This window comes from Panthera leo, chromosome A3, assembly GCF_018350215.1.
Source record: "Panthera leo isolate Ple1 chromosome A3, P.leo_Ple1_pat1.1, whole genome shotgun sequence".
In the NCBI taxonomy this organism is placed as follows: Eukaryota; Metazoa; Chordata; class Mammalia; order Carnivora; family Felidae; genus Panthera; species Panthera leo.
Window position 1 is genome coordinate 4305881 of NC_056681.1, and position 16767 is coordinate 4322647.

General features: G+C 47.9%; 1 protein-coding gene across 2 annotated transcripts; it reads left to right on the forward strand.

The window, feature by feature from the left end:
* The first annotated feature begins 1489 nt into the window (after window positions 1-1489).
* Window positions 1490-15700, forward strand: PRELID3B (PRELI domain containing 3B). Of its 2 annotated transcripts, XM_042930531.1 has the most exons (9): window positions 1497-1618; window positions 5719-5887; window positions 7091-7180; window positions 7617-7687; window positions 7810-7912; window positions 9556-9671; window positions 12210-12329; window positions 13948-14074; window positions 15545-15700. In XM_042930531.1, the coding sequence occupies exons 1-8, from the start codon at window positions 1587-1589 to the stop codon at window positions 14069-14071; spliced, it is 825 nt and encodes a 274-aa protein (XP_042786465.1). In that variant the 5' UTR covers window positions 1497-1586; the 3' UTR covers window positions 14072-14074; window positions 15545-15700. The 2 variants fall into 2 exon arrangements, with proteins under 2 accessions (XP_042786466.1, XP_042786465.1); XM_042930532.1 differs by lacking the exons at window positions 12210-12329; window positions 13948-14074; window positions 15545-15700 and adding an exon at window positions 10791-10809 and having other exon boundaries at window positions 1490-1618; window positions 9556-9702.
* The last annotated feature ends 1067 nt before the right edge of the window (window positions 15701-16767 follow it).

Consider the following 16767-nt stretch of genomic DNA (forward strand, 5'->3'; position numbering starts at 1 on the left):
AAGGACTTGAGCTATTTTTAAAAAATTATCCTCCCTCCTAAATTAACCTGGCTTTTATTTGTTTTTAACAATCAAACGAGCTAAGAACAAGAATGAGGCACTGCTTCCAACTGGCTTCTAAGTAACCAGATGTAAAGATTTTGTCCACAGCCATCATTTAAAATGGCAAGCTGTACCTTTAGGGACAGGGGCAGGAGGGGCAGGGGGGAAGGGAGGGCTTAGCCTGAAACCTAGGCCTGGCACTTAGTTCACTGGACAAGGCTCACCTGTGTATGATATCACAGGCCATTCCCGCCTGGCCCTCGCTTCTTAGTGACTCACTCACTTAGGCAGCCAATAATTATTACGTAGGGATGAGGGAATCATGGAACGAGTCTGGCAAGAGCCTCACCCTCAAGGGCTTACAGTCTAGTGGAAGTTAAACAGATACACCCGATGATCTCCGTAATTCGTTCATTCCACAAATTATTATTTCATTTTTCAATAAATAATCATTGAACCTTTACTATATACGAGGTGCTGAGAATCATTTATTGGGCAAAACAGGCAAGATCCTTGCCTTCAAGGGCTTGCATTCAAGTGGGAGTTAAACAAATAAGACAGTCTCATAGAGTGATGCATGCTAAGAAAAATGTAGTGGGATGTTGTGACGGAGGAACTAAGGGTTGGAGGATGTCTAAGGAAGGGTGATGAGAGAAGGTGTCCCTCAGGGGTGACATCTGAGATAAGACCCATCTATAAACCCAGGGCCATGAAGTTTTCCCATCTGTTCCAACTAGGACCCATTCTTCCTAAATGCACCTTTCATTTGGGCATCAATCACACTGTCTGATGTTAGTTTCTCCGTGTCTATATATCTTCTGCCCACCCGGGGTCCTAACCGCGTGGAGGGCAAGAAGCATAAGCACAGAGCTGATTGGCTGGTGGGTTGGTGGGATTACTTTGGGGCCCCCACAGCCGGGTAGAGACAGGAGGTGGCTGGTTGTTTGGTTGGATGACTTTGGAGACCCACAGTCCGGGTTAAGAGAAGAGTTGGTCGGAACTTTCTAACGAGGTGCCATGACAATTTGCTCACGCGCACACCACAGGACCGTCCGCGTGTGCGGGTTTACTGGACCCGTCTACAGGCCTGGCAGCATAAGGCGAGCCAGGAGCCGGGCGGGAAACTGCAGGCGAGGCGGGCAGGGCCAGGGCGCCCAGGCACCCGCTGGGCCCGGCCCAACTCTGTCCAGAGGTCAGCGCTCCCGGCGACGCCCGCGAGGGGGCAGCCGGCCGGTCGCACGCCGCGCCTGCGCAGCACAGCGCCTACGCCGGCGGCCCCGGGCGCTGCCCCCGGAACTGCGCCGGCGCGTTGCGCCCGGCGCTAAGGGGCGGGGTTTCGTTGCGCCGCGCGCAAGACTGGGGCAAAACCCGGGCCGGGATAGGGCGTGGGGCAGCGCGTCGGGACGTCCCTCGCGTCGGGCCCGACGGCGCGTGCGCGCTGCGCGGCCGGCGGGGAGGCCTGGGGGGCGGGGCGGGGGCAAGTGTGGCTTTTTTGCCTCATTGTCCCCTAGCGCCGCCCGGACATCGCGCAGGCTGCCGGCACCATGAAGATCTGGACTTCAGAGCACGTCTTTGAGTAAGTTTGAGTAAACTGGGCGGGTCGGCGGGGCGCACGGGGCAACTGCAGGGTGGGAGGGCAGGTTGGGCCGGGAGTGGTGGCGAGGCCGGGGCTCCCCTCAGGAAGCTTCCAGGCGTCGGGCCTAGTTGGGGGAGCTGGGCCCGAGCCCCGAGGGGCCCCGGGGGCGGGGACTCTCGGTCTGCCGTCCCGGAGCGGGTCCCCCGAGGAGGGAGCCCTCGGACGTCCGGTCCCAGCGGCCGCCCGGGCTGTGGGGGAGGCCCGGGACCGGCACTAGCGGCCCGCCCCCCAGGGAGGCCCCCCTCCCCCCCAGGCTGGTGGGGGCGTCGCCCGGCACGAAGTCGTCGACCGCACTCGGGTGGCAGAGGGCCCTGCTTGTCACATCGGCCTTGCCAGACCCGGTGGGACGGGTCCCCCCACCCCGGCGGAACCCAGCGGGAAGGCGTGGGCGAGTCTCCTCGCCGGGCCACCTCGCCCGGCCACCTTTCGGGAGGAGGATGGTACCGGGTGAGGTCGGACGACCAGGAGGCTAAACTTTTCCGGCAGCTCGAGACCTGAGGAACAGAGCCTGAAAATTGGAGTCCAAGGTCCAGCTCTGGTTCCCGCAAACTGCGTGACCTTGGGTTCCCGTTTGCACCGGAGACACGGAAGACGACGGTGCCGTCAGGGCCTGCCCAAGAGATGTCTTTGAGGCCACGCTCAGGGACATCTCTCGGTTGGAAAAAGTTCTTAGTAACAAAATAGGCCTTGACCCCACGCGGATGCTGGGAATGAAATTCCCTTTGGGTCCCGCGATTCCATATACAAACGAAGCAGGCGTTTAAGCAGCTATTACCATTTTTCGGGAAAAGAAACAATCCTAATAGTTAATCCAGGGAAGCACTCCTCAGTGGGCTAATGCGTCTTCTTGTCACTCTTCTGCAATGCCACCGTTGTCCCGCACACTGTTGTGATTTTACATTTGAATCCACTGCTGAGCTCTCTGCTCTCTGTTCCTCTGATCTTGTTATTGCCGCCACACTGTTTTAATTTTTATGGCTTCGAAGTATGTTTTAGTGCAGCCACTTGATTGTTTAAACCATGGTTCCGAGGGCGGTTTTAAAAGAAGTTGTAAACTTTTTGCGTCCTCGGTGACCCACACCCATCCAAGAGTCCACCGGGTCCTGGAATGGATAGGATGTTAGAATCAGAGGGAAGATTTCCTCTTTCCCCAGTGCTGGCTCTCCTTCTGGGTAAAAAAGACCCTAGATTTGTGGTCTTTCTGCTGCTCCCTACCTGGTCACAGCCTGTACTACTCTGTCTCAGCCCTTGGGATCACGGATGGTGATCGTTTGACGGTCTGCTTCTGGATGTCAGTGCTTCAGAAGTTCTTTGAAATTTGGAGGCACTGCGTCTCCTTAGAGCTTTCTCTTCTGTCTTCCCTAACACTCCTCTCTGCTACCCTGTCTCTACTCTTTCTGCTCTTCTCGTCAGTGTTTCCCCCTCTTCCCCTAAATGTTCAAGGAGATTCTGTTATTGGCCTTCTCGTCTCGCCATTTCAGTGATTCTAATCTTTGTGCCACAGACCTCTCTGAGATTTGATGAGAGTGCTGGGGTCTCCTCCCAGAAGATAGACGTGTGCAAATAAAGGCTGTACGTGTCCTGGGAGCAGCAGCCCTGTCCCTGATTCTCCCCAAATAATCCGGGCTTTTCAAAAGGTCAGGGTCCCAGCCGATACATCCATACTTAGGACACCCAGATCTGTACCTTGGGCTCCAGTCTCTCTTAAACCTCAAATCCTCATTTTCAGGTCTTCACCAGGCATCTCTGCTCACACGTCCTGTGGGCTCGCCAAACTCCGCCCTGAAATGGAAGTTACCATCTTCCCGCCCAGATCTTACGTTGCCATGTTTCCCACCTTAAGGGCTCTACTGTCTACAGTATCGAAAGTCATCATGCCATGACTTGCCCATATTTGTCCAACACTTCCTTCTGACACTTCACCTATAGTTGGCATCCAGGTGAAGCCATCCACTGACTCCTTCAACAGATAGGAATGTCTGCTATGTGCCTGGGCTGTTCTTTGCTTACATTTTGGTAGATGAATCAAGACATCGTTGCTGCCTGGCTGGAGTTTTGTGTGTCCTTAAGTGTCTGCCCACCTCATTTTATAGGTGAAGGACCTGGGCAGGTGGGTAAGCTTCTTCCTGCCCTCTGGTGCCATTCTGAGTGTCTTTTCACATAATTACATTGGTAGGGTTCAGATTAGTTGCTGGAAGACTGCTAACATGCATCCTTTGTAATGTTTGAGCTGATTATGTTCCATAAAGCAGTCTCAGTTCAAGTTAAGTCAACACCGATGTTTCCAGGTTGGCTCACGGAAGAGAAGGACTATATTACAAATAATATGTAACCACCCTGAAGCCATGCAATTATTAATTTTTTGGAGGGAATCAGGGGGGAAGAGATAAGTGCAAGGAAGCCAGCTAACCGTGGTATATGACTAGATGGAGACAGGGACAGGGTTCATCTGATTTTCATTTTAGATAGTTGCCTTGGTAACCATCTGAGTGCTCGGCCTGTATCACTTCTATGTGTGTGGACCGTTGAGATTTATGAAGTAGCTCCCCTTATATACCTGCACTGTTTGCCAAATACAGCTTGAGATTAAAAACAGAGTGGGGTTCGTTTATACAATGGCAAAGATGAAAACATTAGAAGTAATGTCACCGGTTGTCCAGGGTTCTGGGAAATGCATGGTATTGACATTTCCCTTCTGTTGGCAAGGAGGCGGCATCAGGCTTAGTTCTCTGAAAAGCTGAACCAGATTAATGGCCTCCCTCCCTCTTCTGCTTTTAGAAAGAGAAAAAGTAATGCTGTGTGGTTTATGGGTAAATGTGGCGAAACATCATCTCCAGACCTCTTTTTCCTTTCAGCGAAGACAAGCGCACAGATAGCGTAGCATCAGACTGCCGGTGGGCCCGGTCACCTCTCACCCCGCCCCTTGTCCTTAATAAGGGGCTCCTTGGAGGAGGATGGCTCCTGTAGCAGCATCGCCTTCGTACAGGTTGTGAAGCGAACACGTGTACACACATTTTGAATCATCCAAGCACGTGTGCTTTTTCAAGAAGACAATAACTGAGAGAGAATATTAGAAGAGAGTGTGTTAGGAGTACCTTAAAAACACTTTGTGGTATTGTGTGACCTTTTCAAAACAAATCAGAATCACTCCTTTGAGGAAGGCAATAAAGAAAGATTGACTGGAGGGGCCACTATTTTTTATTACCTTAATCTAGAGAAGAATACGTTTTTTTAATATTACGGTATTCAAATCCATAAAGCTCTGGATCTTCTTGTAATCCCTAAAAGAATTTATGGCGTCTATAAGTTCGTTAACTTTTGTTAACTTCTTTATAACTTTAGGGACTTGGGACCAGGCAAAAGAATAAATGGTATGATAACAATTTTTGCTGCTTGTTTTCATAGAACACATTTTGTAAATACATTGTTATGAATCGGTGGTTCTTAGCAACGAGATTCGCATGTGAAAGTGAACATGGGTAAATAGGAAAGATTGTGTGCGAAGCTGTACTGTAATGCATCATCGGCTCTGTTTATCTTTATGGACATCACTGGTACCATGTAGCAGCCCGTGTGCTCAAAAAATACTGATTTCCGTACATGTTTAAAATGTAGATTGAGCTCCCCAAATCATCTTTCGCTCAGTGTTTCAGAAAATAATTTTCCCGGGGCGCCTGGGTGGCGCAGTCGGTTAAGCATCCGACTTCAGCCAGGTCACGATCTCGCGGTCCGTGAGTTCGAGCCCCGCATCAGGCTCTGGGCTGATGGCTCGGAGCCTGGAGCCTGTTTCCGATTCTGTGTCTCCCTCTCTCTCTGCCCCTCCCCCGTTCATGCTCTGTCTCTCTCTGTCCCAAAAATAAATAAAAAACGTTGAAAAAAAAAAAATTAAAAAAAAAAAAAAAAAAAAAAAAAGAAAATAATTTTCCCTAGTTAAATTAATTAAACTTCAACTGTAAAGAATGATTTGCTGGGTTATGAAAATGGTTTAGCTTATATGCATATGTTTTCAAGCATTTGTTTTTCTTGGTTCCTGTCCACAGCCACCCTTGGGAAACCGTTACAACAGCTGCAATGCAGAAATACCCAAACCCTATGAACCCGAGTGTGGTTGGGGTGGACGTACTGGACAGACATATAGATCCCTCTGGAAAGTTGCACAGCCATAGACTTCTCAGCACAGAGTGGGGACTGCCTTCCATTGTGAAATCTGTAAGTGCGTCTTTATTCCTGTGGAAATGTGACTGCTGTAGAGAAGTTTTCTAAACCACATTATAATTTCAAATAGGTTGTGGGAGCCGATTCTGAGTGTCATTTTCGCATCAGTTCAAATTGTATTATAATAAACTTGAGTTATGAGTGTATAATGAATTGGAAATATTATTACAGTCTTCATGAAGGCACCCGATAAAACCTTCTGAAGGAAGCCGGCTAATGCTCTGTAATCTAAAAGGAGTTCTGCTCTGCTCCTCCTGCATTGGCCGGCAGCTCCAGACCCATAGTAAGGTCTGGAAGCAGTGGGCTGGTGGTGGTGGTTAGCTGTGGTCGCCGTGGTCAGCGGTGGCTCGTGCACGTTGAGCGAAGAGCCTATCCTCAGACTTTGCTCTCGCCACCTTTCTTCCAAGGTCTGACACTCCTCCCCGTATGTTTAAAAACAGAATTCTATTCCTTTACATGTGAGCAGGCTTTTGGTAAGAAACCGGAATGCCAGATCATTACAGTGTGAAAGAGTTCTGGCATAATAAATGGACTCTGTGTCCTTTAGAGTTTCTCCTTACGGAAGATAGATCCACTCGGAAAACCGAAGGACACATTTTTCAACAGGAATGTACTGATGGCTTCCTTGGTACGAACCACCGTGTTCGGTAGTGAGGACACAGAAATGAGCAAGGTCGGGGGGTGGTCTGGGGTCTCCGCCCAGCGGGTGATGTCGGATGTGATGCATTATCCTCCGTCACGAAATGGCCATTTTTCTCCCTGGAGAACCAAGCCACGGCACCGTCTCCCTCAGACTGCTCTAGCAAAGCCTCGACAGAGACTCTTGAGCTCTCGTGTTTCTAGACGCCGTGTTTACCCAGATATTCTGATTTCCATGTTTCGGGCTCAGTGCTCCGTTGTCACACCTTGGTGGTTTCAGGGTCTGCTTTATACTGCGTGCATTCTCCCTGGGCTGGTCGCTAATTGCCTCTGGGAACGGTTTTGTGTGTCTGTTAGTCCCCTCTCATTCATGGCGCATGAACTCTCGTGACCCTCAAACGGGCCTCCTTTCTGACCTTTGTCTGATTCCTCCTGTTGTTTAGGAAGCAGATTTTTCAGTTCAAGATGTTAACAGGTCTCTGCCTTGAAATAAAACATCGGTTTACTTGTTAAGAAACCCTTCCTCCTCTGATTACTAATTGTGAATGTTCTTTTTAGCTTATTGGTGCAGCAAGAACAAAAACGTACGTGCAAGAACATTCTGTAGTTGATCCCGTAGACAGAACAATGGAACTTAAATCTACTAATGTAAGTTTGAGCTCCCTTTTAATTTAAAACTATTCGGCTTAATGTGGGGGTGGGGGGTGGTCTCTGTTACAGTTGATACACAGGCGCATGTATACTCTTCAACAGGAAATCAGTGCTCATGTGCTGCATTGTCTTTCCTGTTTGCAGCCTTGAGCTTTCCTGCTCCCGTGAGCCCACTGATTATTTCTAGGGGTCAGCACTCAATAAATTGAATTCGGGATCATGTGCATATTGTGACGATAATACTTTTGTTATATTATTTTTTTAATAAAAAGAAAGCGGTGAATGGTGAAATTTAAGTTCCGGATTTGCAGTATGTCAAAGTGGTTTAATTGGGTATTTACCTAGCAAGATTTGGACTTGTGAGTTAATTTGGGGAATGTTTTTAATCTTGGTTTCCAAAATGGTTTGATTTTTTTTCTTTTTCATTCTGTAGATTTCATTTACAAATATGGTTTCAGTAGATGAGAGACTTATATACAAACCACATCCTCAGGACCCAGGAAAGTGAGTAAAAAAATGTTTTGACAAACTTATTTTACAGGGTGTTTGAATTTTTTATTCAAGTCATATATTTCTTTGAAAAATGCAAGGTCATTCTGAAGCTGTGTGGATGTATTTTGTTCCAGAACTGTTTTGACTCAAGAAGCCATAATCACCGTGAAAGGAGTCAGTCTCAGCAGTTACCTTGAAGGACTGATGGCGAGTACGATATCTTCAAATGCTAATAAAGTAAGTCAGGCTCCTCCCTAGTTGCTGTTACTCCTGGGTTTGGGTTTCCTTTCTTGGAAGAGCTTGGTACCGAACGTGTGTCTGTCCTGGAAAACGGATTCTGAACCATGATGCGGTGAGAATCCGTAAAGGCCGTTTTTTGCGCAGTAGGGTCTAGCCCCACTGGGTTTACGTGCAGGCTGTAACTCTTACCAGCCTTTCAACCTTGGACAGTTAGGTTAACCTTCCCGTGCCTCAGTTTCCCATCTGTGAAGTGGAGGTCAGTTAGCCATCTTAACCGGGTTGGGCATGAAGAGTAAATGAGATGAGACAACGTATGGAAAGCGCGTGTGGCCCAGGGCCCAGCGTGTGGGAAGTGCTTGATGATGTGTCGCTGTGTGCCATTGTTTACAACACCCAATTCTCAACCCTTTTCGTTATTGTCTCCGCCCAGCAACCCCCACGTCCATCGCAGACCTTTTTTTCTCTAACAGCCACCAGCTCATGAAAGTATGTAACACTCAACACCATGGATAGATGGATATGCTTTGTACCTAAAAAGAGTGAGATTTTTCCACCTCCCCCAACCCCCAACTGATTTTTGCCCCTTGGAGAATGCATGATTTAAAACAAAATAAGTTTAGAGAAAGAGGTACATAATGCACTCTTCTATAACACATGTTTACTATACTCACTTGGCAGTCAAAAGATATTTCTAGCTGCATTCTCCGTGCCAGGCAGAGGGCTAGGCTAGACTAGGGATACAGCAGGGGACAAAACAAGTATGGTCCCTGCCCTCACGGAACTAAGAAGAAGTCAACATTAATCACACGTCATTAGGAAAGGAAAGGTACAAAAAGACATGAGTATTTAATGAGTGTTGTGTTGAGTGCTGAAGGAGGGGCATGTTGGTTGTGAGGGGGATGCTAGGAAGCATTTCCAGCAGAAGAACTGCATGTGCAAAGGGCCTGAGACAGAGGAAGCATGAAGTGCCCCCTCTTTTTCTCAAGGAACTGCATCAAGCACCAGGAGAGAATGGTTGAAGAAAAAGTCAGGGACCAGCTCTTTCAGGGCCTCTTGCAGGATTTTGGTTTAAAATAATGGACATAAAAAGAAAAACCGAGTTTGACCTTTTGGCCCCCAAGAAAGGGACCGCTCTAATCAGAAATAAGTAAATCATCACTATCATTTAATTGTAGATTCTTTTGGGAACATCTTTTGCATGCAAAAGAAAAAGCAGTTTATAGATCAATCTAGTTGCCCAAAGCATTCAATAATTTGGTAAATAATATTAAAGAACAAAAAGTAAGGACAGGGGCGCCTGAGTGGCTCAGTCGCTTAAGCCTCCGGCTTCCGCTCAGGTCACGATCTCATGGTTCATGAGTTCGAGCTCCGCGTCAGGCTCTGCTGACAGCTCAAAGCCTGGAGCCTGCTTCGGATTCTGTGTCTCCCTCTCTTTCTGCCCCTCCCCTGTTCATGCTCTCTCTCTCTCCAGAATAAATAAACATTAAAAAAAAAAAAAAAAAGCAAGGACAAAAACGGTCCATCCCGGTGAGGTTTAGCTACATTTGTAATGCTCCTTGTTACTTCCTGATGTGCCATTTATGTGATACGTGCCTTCGCTCTCACTTGGTGAGAACAGATGTATTGAATTTTTTTTTAAGGGCCGAGAAGCGATGGAATGGGTAATACATAAGTTAAATGCCGAGATCGAAGAATTGGCGGCTTCGGCGAGAGGGAGCATAAGGACACCGATGGCAGCGGCGGCATTTGTAGAGAAGTGAGGATCGAAGCCCCCACGCCCCCCCCAGGTGTCTGCCAGCCGGCAGTGTATTTATTTGTTATTTAAAAAAATAAAACTATATTTTAGGTAGGATTTTTTTTTTTTTTATTAAGGTGAAGGAAAGCTATGTGACTTTGGATCAAAACAAAGAGGTGCGGGGTTTCTAAATACAAGGGATCATCCAGAAGTGGTACGGTTTGAAGCGACCATCTAATTGTGAGGATTCTAGTATTTATGTGAAAATTTCACAATTTTTGAAAAGTACTTGGAAAATCTCATGGGCGCGTTAAATCTCCCTTAAGGTAGTATTTTAAAGCTTTTCGTGCGTTGGAACTCTACCTAGCTTTGGACCAACCCCAGAACAAACAGAGCCGTCTAAGTTCACGCGGTTACCCCGCTGCGGTAAACTTCGCGAGCTGGCGCGAGGGGGTGCTCTTTAAAAGGAGAAATTACATAGTTTTAAAAGGACATGCTAATTTGTGTAAAATAACTTGCTCTGCTATAAACCACCATTAAAAAAATCACGGTGTTTGGTTTTGGTACTTAAATGACATTTTCGGAGTGAAAATTATCACTAAAAGAATACATGACTCCCAACAGCAACAGAAAGGATTTCATTGTATTAAAGAGTACTGTGTTAATTTGCCAAAGTTTTGTAACTTAGGCAAAGGTGTTACCTCCCTTGGATTTGTACTTTATGACTTAGCGTGCTATCCCGTGGGCTGGTGATGTTCACTGAAAAAAGAAAGTCATTGCCGAAATCCTGCAGCACTCCAAACTGACACACAACAGCTGTACACATCTGCTAGCATTTCACATTTGCCTGACTTACAAATTGCTGTGTGTCAGAATCCTGGCTCCGTAATTGCTAAAGCATGATATGTCAGGTTATTTGAATATAATTACTTTTTGAAGTACTTGTGACCACAAGACGTCTTTTTTACACGAAGAGCTGTACGTCATTTGAAATTACTCAAACCGATGTCTTCCTGAAGCATAAATCCCGGGTACTCAGTGTTTTTAGTAATATGGTGGGGGCGGAGGGGAAGAAAAAAAGAATAATAATGAGAAAAGAAGCACTGACCTAAACCAACCACTATGTGAATTGCTTTGCAGCTTTTATCGATGGGAAATCCTTACTTTGGATACCACGGGGCAGCTGCAGTCTGAAAATGTATCTCCCATTTTGTAGGCGGGCAGTTACCAGCCAGTAAATAGTTATCTTCGATACTTGCAGTTGTTGCATAGAGGATTTTTCTTGGAAGGTGATCAGCTCTTGTCTTTATTTTCAATGCTTAATGTAATAAACTCCTCAGGTTTCCTGGAAAAGAAACCAGTTAATATATGTACATAAACCACAGAAATACTATAGCAAATTATTTAAAAATTAGAGTTTTTCTACTTAAAGTATTGTTTAGCTGGAGACTTCTTAGGACTTTTGTAAAAGCAACTGAAATCCAATAAGGTTTTTGATTATTTTTTGTAACCGGAGATGATTTTTACAATTGAGATAACATTTCAGTTAAACAAAACATTGGAAAATATTGATATTTGATTTAAAAGTTGCCTTGTATAATTTCTGTAAATTATACTTGTAAAAAAGGTGTAATGCCCTAATGATAAAACGATTTCTGAACAAAATTTTTTCCTGTTTGCTTTTTTTTTTAACTCTGACCTAATGATAAAATTCTAGAAATTTTCATTTTCCAGTGTAGTTACTTTCAGTGAAATAGCTGGTAGTTTGTGGCTTTTACCTTTTAAAATACAAATATACAGCAAGTAGATGTGTTTGAGAGACTAAACTGGACGGTGTTCACAGATTAGACTCGGGGACCATGGAGCATCTTATCCTATTTAATATTAAAAATGGAAGTTATATTAAGAAAAACCTTTCTTCCTGAAAACTTTTAACCATGATGTGTTTCCTGATGATAATTTCTTTTTAATCACTGTGAAGCGCAAGAGAGATTTTGTTCCTCCTGCGAATGCACTGGGTCACCTGCCCCCCCCACCCCCGAGCCCGCGCTCCCCCCCCCCCCACCTCCGTCCCCGCGCGCCGCCAGCAAGGCCCTGGCCCATCCTGACCTGTCGCACGTCGGGGGACCACCCCGAAAGCCAAGGTTGTGTCAGGGCCGAGGTTTGCTTTTGATCCCTGCCTCTCGGGGGTGGGGGCTTAAGGGTTCCGTGCCGACGTCCGGGCGGGGCCGTGACCCCGGCGGGGAGGCGGAGGGGGGGCTGTTGAGGTGGGGGCCGTGTCCCGCGCTGACCCCAGCTGCCCTCTTCACCCGGCCGCGTCGGCCGGGGCACTACGGAAGCCCGCGGGGAACACGCTCGGGACTCCCGCGGAGCCAATCGGGGGGCGCTGCCGGCCGTCCCGCCCGGGGATTGGCACGCGAGGCCCCGGCCGCGCGTCCCCATTGGCTCCCGGCGTCGGGGGGATTCCGCGGCGGGGCAGCAGGGGCTGCTCGGGCCGGCGGGCGGGGCAGGAGGAGGCGGGATTGGCAGGTCCGGAGTCCCGCCTCTTCCGGTTCACAGGCTTGACCTTCCTGCAGCTGGGCCGCGCACCGGGCCGACATTGAGGCGTCCTCGCGATTTGGCCCGACTCGCCCACTCTCGCGACATCATGGTGGCGTACTGGCGACAGGCCGGACTCAGGTAGGCCCGCGCCTGGGGGGCGGGGGCCGGCGGCGCGGCCGGGGGTCGGAGGTCGCGCCAGCGCGGCGGGGGTCGCGGCCGGGGGAGCGCGGCTCCAAGATGGCGGCCGGGGCGGCCTCGAGCGTGCGGGGCGCGTGGCCTGTGCCGCGGGCCGAGCACCTACGCTCGTCCCCTTGGGGGTGCGGCCGCGCCCCCACGAGCGCCCCGGGTGAACGCGAGGCGCGCCGACGCCGGGACCCGCGTGCAGGGTCCTCGTGCCCCTCCCCGGCGCTGCCAGCGCCCCGGCCCTCTGCCCAGCACGCACATGCCTGTGCTTCCTGCCCGGTGCAAAGGGGGAAGGCCCCTGTACACCGGAGAGCGCTGCACGCAGGGGGGCGGTGCTCCTGCGAGGCTCACGTACTGACGCGACTGAAGACACGACCTCTAGTGACACGGGGGCACCAGCGGTGCGGCCTTCGCACCTGAGCTCTTTGTGCCCTCGATGGACCTAGCGCTTGTGACTTGCCCAGAGGGACACCTTCTAGTGGGCCCATGACTGGGACAGCTGAGCAGCCCAGCAGGTGCCTGACCTGGGGGGGGGGGGGGGGGGGGGGGGGGGGGGGGTTGAGCACGGATCCGTGGCCTTGGAAGGATGATAGTCCCAGTAACGGGTGCCATTGAATCAAGCACCTACTCTGTGACAGGTGTGCTGGGCCCTGCCCTTCACACTTGTGTCTCCTCCCATCCACCAGTGAGGCCAGTAATATTAGTCTTCTATTTTATTCTCGTTTCTACAGGTGGATAAAGTAGCCGGAAAGATTAAGCAGCCTGAAGGTCAACCCAGTTAGTCACATTGCAGACAGGCGTTGGAACGCCTGCTTCTGGCCCAGAAAACAAATCTGAAACATGAGAAAATAGACAGCAGCCCCCCCCCCCCTCCGCCGCCTTCCTGTTTTCAAAAAGTATAAAGACTGAACTGACATCTTTTGGAAAATAAGATGTTGATGGGAGTCCATCTACCAAACAGGAAGCAGGCTGTTAGATCTTTTGTTAGAATTGATGATGTTCTCAAAGAGCTTTTAGGTTTAATTTAGAAACCTTGATTGGGAAGTGTCTTCAATGGCAGACTTAGGAAACAAAATCCAGTATTCTCCAGAAAACCTTTAAATAATTACTCCGAGGAAGAACTGTTGAATTCAAAATAGTTTTTCTCCTTTAATTTTATGTATTTTACCTTGTAAGAATAACATGCGTAAAGAAAAAATCTCAAGTAGAGACATGGGGGGAAATGCCCCTTCTATCAGAGCCTCTCATAACATTTTAGTCTGTTTCCTCTGCTATAGGATTTTTTTAAATACCTGTGAGTCTTTTATTTTAAATGAACAGGTATTAAATTGGTACAAAGAAGAGAAACCAAGATTACCCATCCTAACACCAAGATTAAGACTTTAGTACATTTCTTTCTAGTCTTTTACTCTGTATAGATTCCTTCTGGCACTAGTGAATTTTAAATCCAGTTCCACTATACCGTACAGCCAAACCAAAAGTTAACGTACGGGAAGAAAAAAATCACAGTAACACAACCAGTCCGGCTGGATCATTGGTAATTAATTGTATGTTGTCTCTGATTTCCTCCCAGCTACATCCGATACTCCCAGATTTGTGCAAAAGCAGTGAGAGATGCGCTGAAGACAGAATTCAAAGCAAATGCCGAGAAGACTTCTGGCAGCACCGTAAAAATTGTGAAAGTGAAGAAGGAGTAATCTGTAAGTTACTGACTCATTAGAAGACCTGCACCTTAAGTTCTTAGAGCACTTGAAACACAAAGTAATTTTAGTTTTTCAGTTCTGCCCATTTTTTGTTCAGCCGGTACATTTAGGTGTTAGTTCGGGGGGTAGTAATTTAAAGCACAGAGTGATACGAGTGCCGCGGCATCATGAAAGAATCTCGTTTCAGGCCCTGACAAGCAGAAGTAATTGGCACATTGATTTTCAGCTCATTTAGCAATGCTTAGGTAGAGAGCCATCTTATTTTAATTAAACCTGTTTCATTTGTCTGCACAACATCAAATAATTCGGAGGATAAACTCCCCGCTTTTGTAATTGCCGTCAGAGTTATGTAACAGTTCAGGGGCATGACAAATTACAGTGCTCTGCGTCTTTATTTCCCTCACGTCTGCCAGTGTTCTCACAAAGGACTGCTTCCTGAACATCAGGGCTGCAAGTACAGGCCAGGGTCCTGCTAAGCTATCGAGCAGCAGAATCCAAGACCCTGCAGTGAAAACTGCTTTTGCTAAATGTATTATTCTTTCTGAGTGCTTGGTTCGTTTTACTTTTCCAGAGATGTCGGTCACGTAGAGTTACATCCTGTGCAGTAAAAGACAGTTTCGTACACTTGATAAGTTCTGACTCTTCGCTCCAAACTGCTAAAGCGACGTGATCTCTCAACCTTTTTCTTGACGTTATTTCAAAGATAAACAAGGCAAATAACCAGAGAGCTGTTTTTCAGACTTAATTTTCTTGTTTTGCTTTAAAAAAGGCTTCAGACCTGCAGTAGAAGAGAAATGTGATAAATATTCATCCTTTGGCAGCTTGTGGTTATGAGCAATTTCACTTATTGGAACTGTCTCCCCTAAGCACTTTTCATTTTCATTTTGAATTAGTAAATATTTTATCATGAGTCTGGAGATGCGGTGTTTTAGCCCTTCTTCTAAGCCCTTCTTCTAGGGGCTCTCTGTCTCCCCTCATAATTCTAAGTAATGAGACCTAGTCTTACGTTGGGTTGTTTTGTCTTAAAAGTGACCTGGCTGCCAAAGGCACTGAGCCTCTGCAGCATGGCCAAGCCACGCTGCGCATCGCACTCCCTTGACCTTGCGGTGTCCTTGGGGTCAGAAAGTAGTGTCCAGATCCAGTAGAAGAAAACAGCTCTCCCGAGGTCCAGCAGGGGATGACCCCAGCCCATCAGCACAGGGGGCTTTTAGTGTCTTTTGAAAGGCCGAGTGGTTTCTTTATTGCCAGGAGAGAACTTGGTTCTACTTAGAAGGGAAGTTCCTGTGCAGCTGAAGCAGTGCACGTGAACCAGCACTTTCTACAGCCAAGAGCCAAGGGTCAGCATTAGCCACGTGAAGTGACGCCAGAGTTATCTTAGCTCATGACAAGGAAGTCACTGCCACGGTCGCGCCGGACAGTTAAAACACAAAGAACTCGCAACTGTTGCATTTTCTTTTTTCCTCCCAGACCCGCCCAGAGCTTGAAATGCTGCGTTTTCAAGGTGAAGATGTGTGGGTATATGCTATGGCCGACTGGAAACCACCTCCCTTCGTCAAAAAACAAAACAAAAAAACCCCTGTCTTGTTCTAGATGGACGATGCCAATAAATTGAAGTATGGTCCACTCCTGCTGTTGGTGTTTGTTTTCCTTCAGGCTTTTTCTTCGGAGGAACTCTGCATACCTGCCGCATATGACCTTACGAGCCAGAGTCTCTTAAGTTGGGGCAAGCAGGTGTGGCATCTAGTGAGCTGAGGGATGCCGGAACCACGTTTTAAACGTCTCAGGATAGAAAGTTCTCTTTTTTGTGATGTCAGTTAACAAAAGGAGCCTCTTGGTGTGGCTTTCACCGTCGCTTATCTTTGAATTACGAAATCACGTCAGAGTGGCGGATGGGTTATAATGAAAATAATTGCTAAAAGCATAGATTAGAAGAGAAAACACTACAGTGTGGTCTTTTTTTTTATTTTTTTATCGTACACTTAACACCTGTAGAGAAGAATTACTAATGTCGGGATTTAAGCAAGAAACGTGCTTCACGTGGTCTTGTGGGTGAATCTGTCCTGGGAGCACTTCGCACGGGGAGTGGGTCAGAGCCTTTCAGTACCTCGCTCCTCGGAGCTGAAGTTAAATCTTGTAAGATTCTTGCCTGCAGGTCTCGGGGCGCGGGGATGACGACAGCTCGGTGGCGTTTGCGTGGTGACTGGCTTACTCATTAAGTACTCAGGCATGAAGACTTGTTGCAAGTGTTTTGTTTTTATCTTCCTTTGAAACTTGGAAGCACTTGGCTGAGTAAAACACCCACTGCAAAGTTCATTGCTTGATTTTAACTGTTTTTGGAGAACGGAGAAATCAAAAGTGAACGGGAAATTCTGAAACACTGTTCAGCTTCTCTGCCAGGACCAGTTCTCACCACGGTACTTAAGCTGACAATAAGTTTTCGGGGCCACTGAGCAGGGCCGAGGAGGAGCCCAAGAAAATGTCTTTGTTCTCGGCCTTCTGGAGGCAGTTTCCTGCCCCCGCCCCGGGACACTTGACCTGTAGGTTTTATTTCATTCTTGGCCCAGGGCACTCAAGGAAGAGCTCCAGGATGAATGGGGGGGGTGGGGAGGAGGTGGCTGCGGGGCAGTAGCCACTCCAAGCCCCCTCCCCCCCAGTTCGTGAGCTTTTTCCCTCAGGGCTGTTGTGCTGTT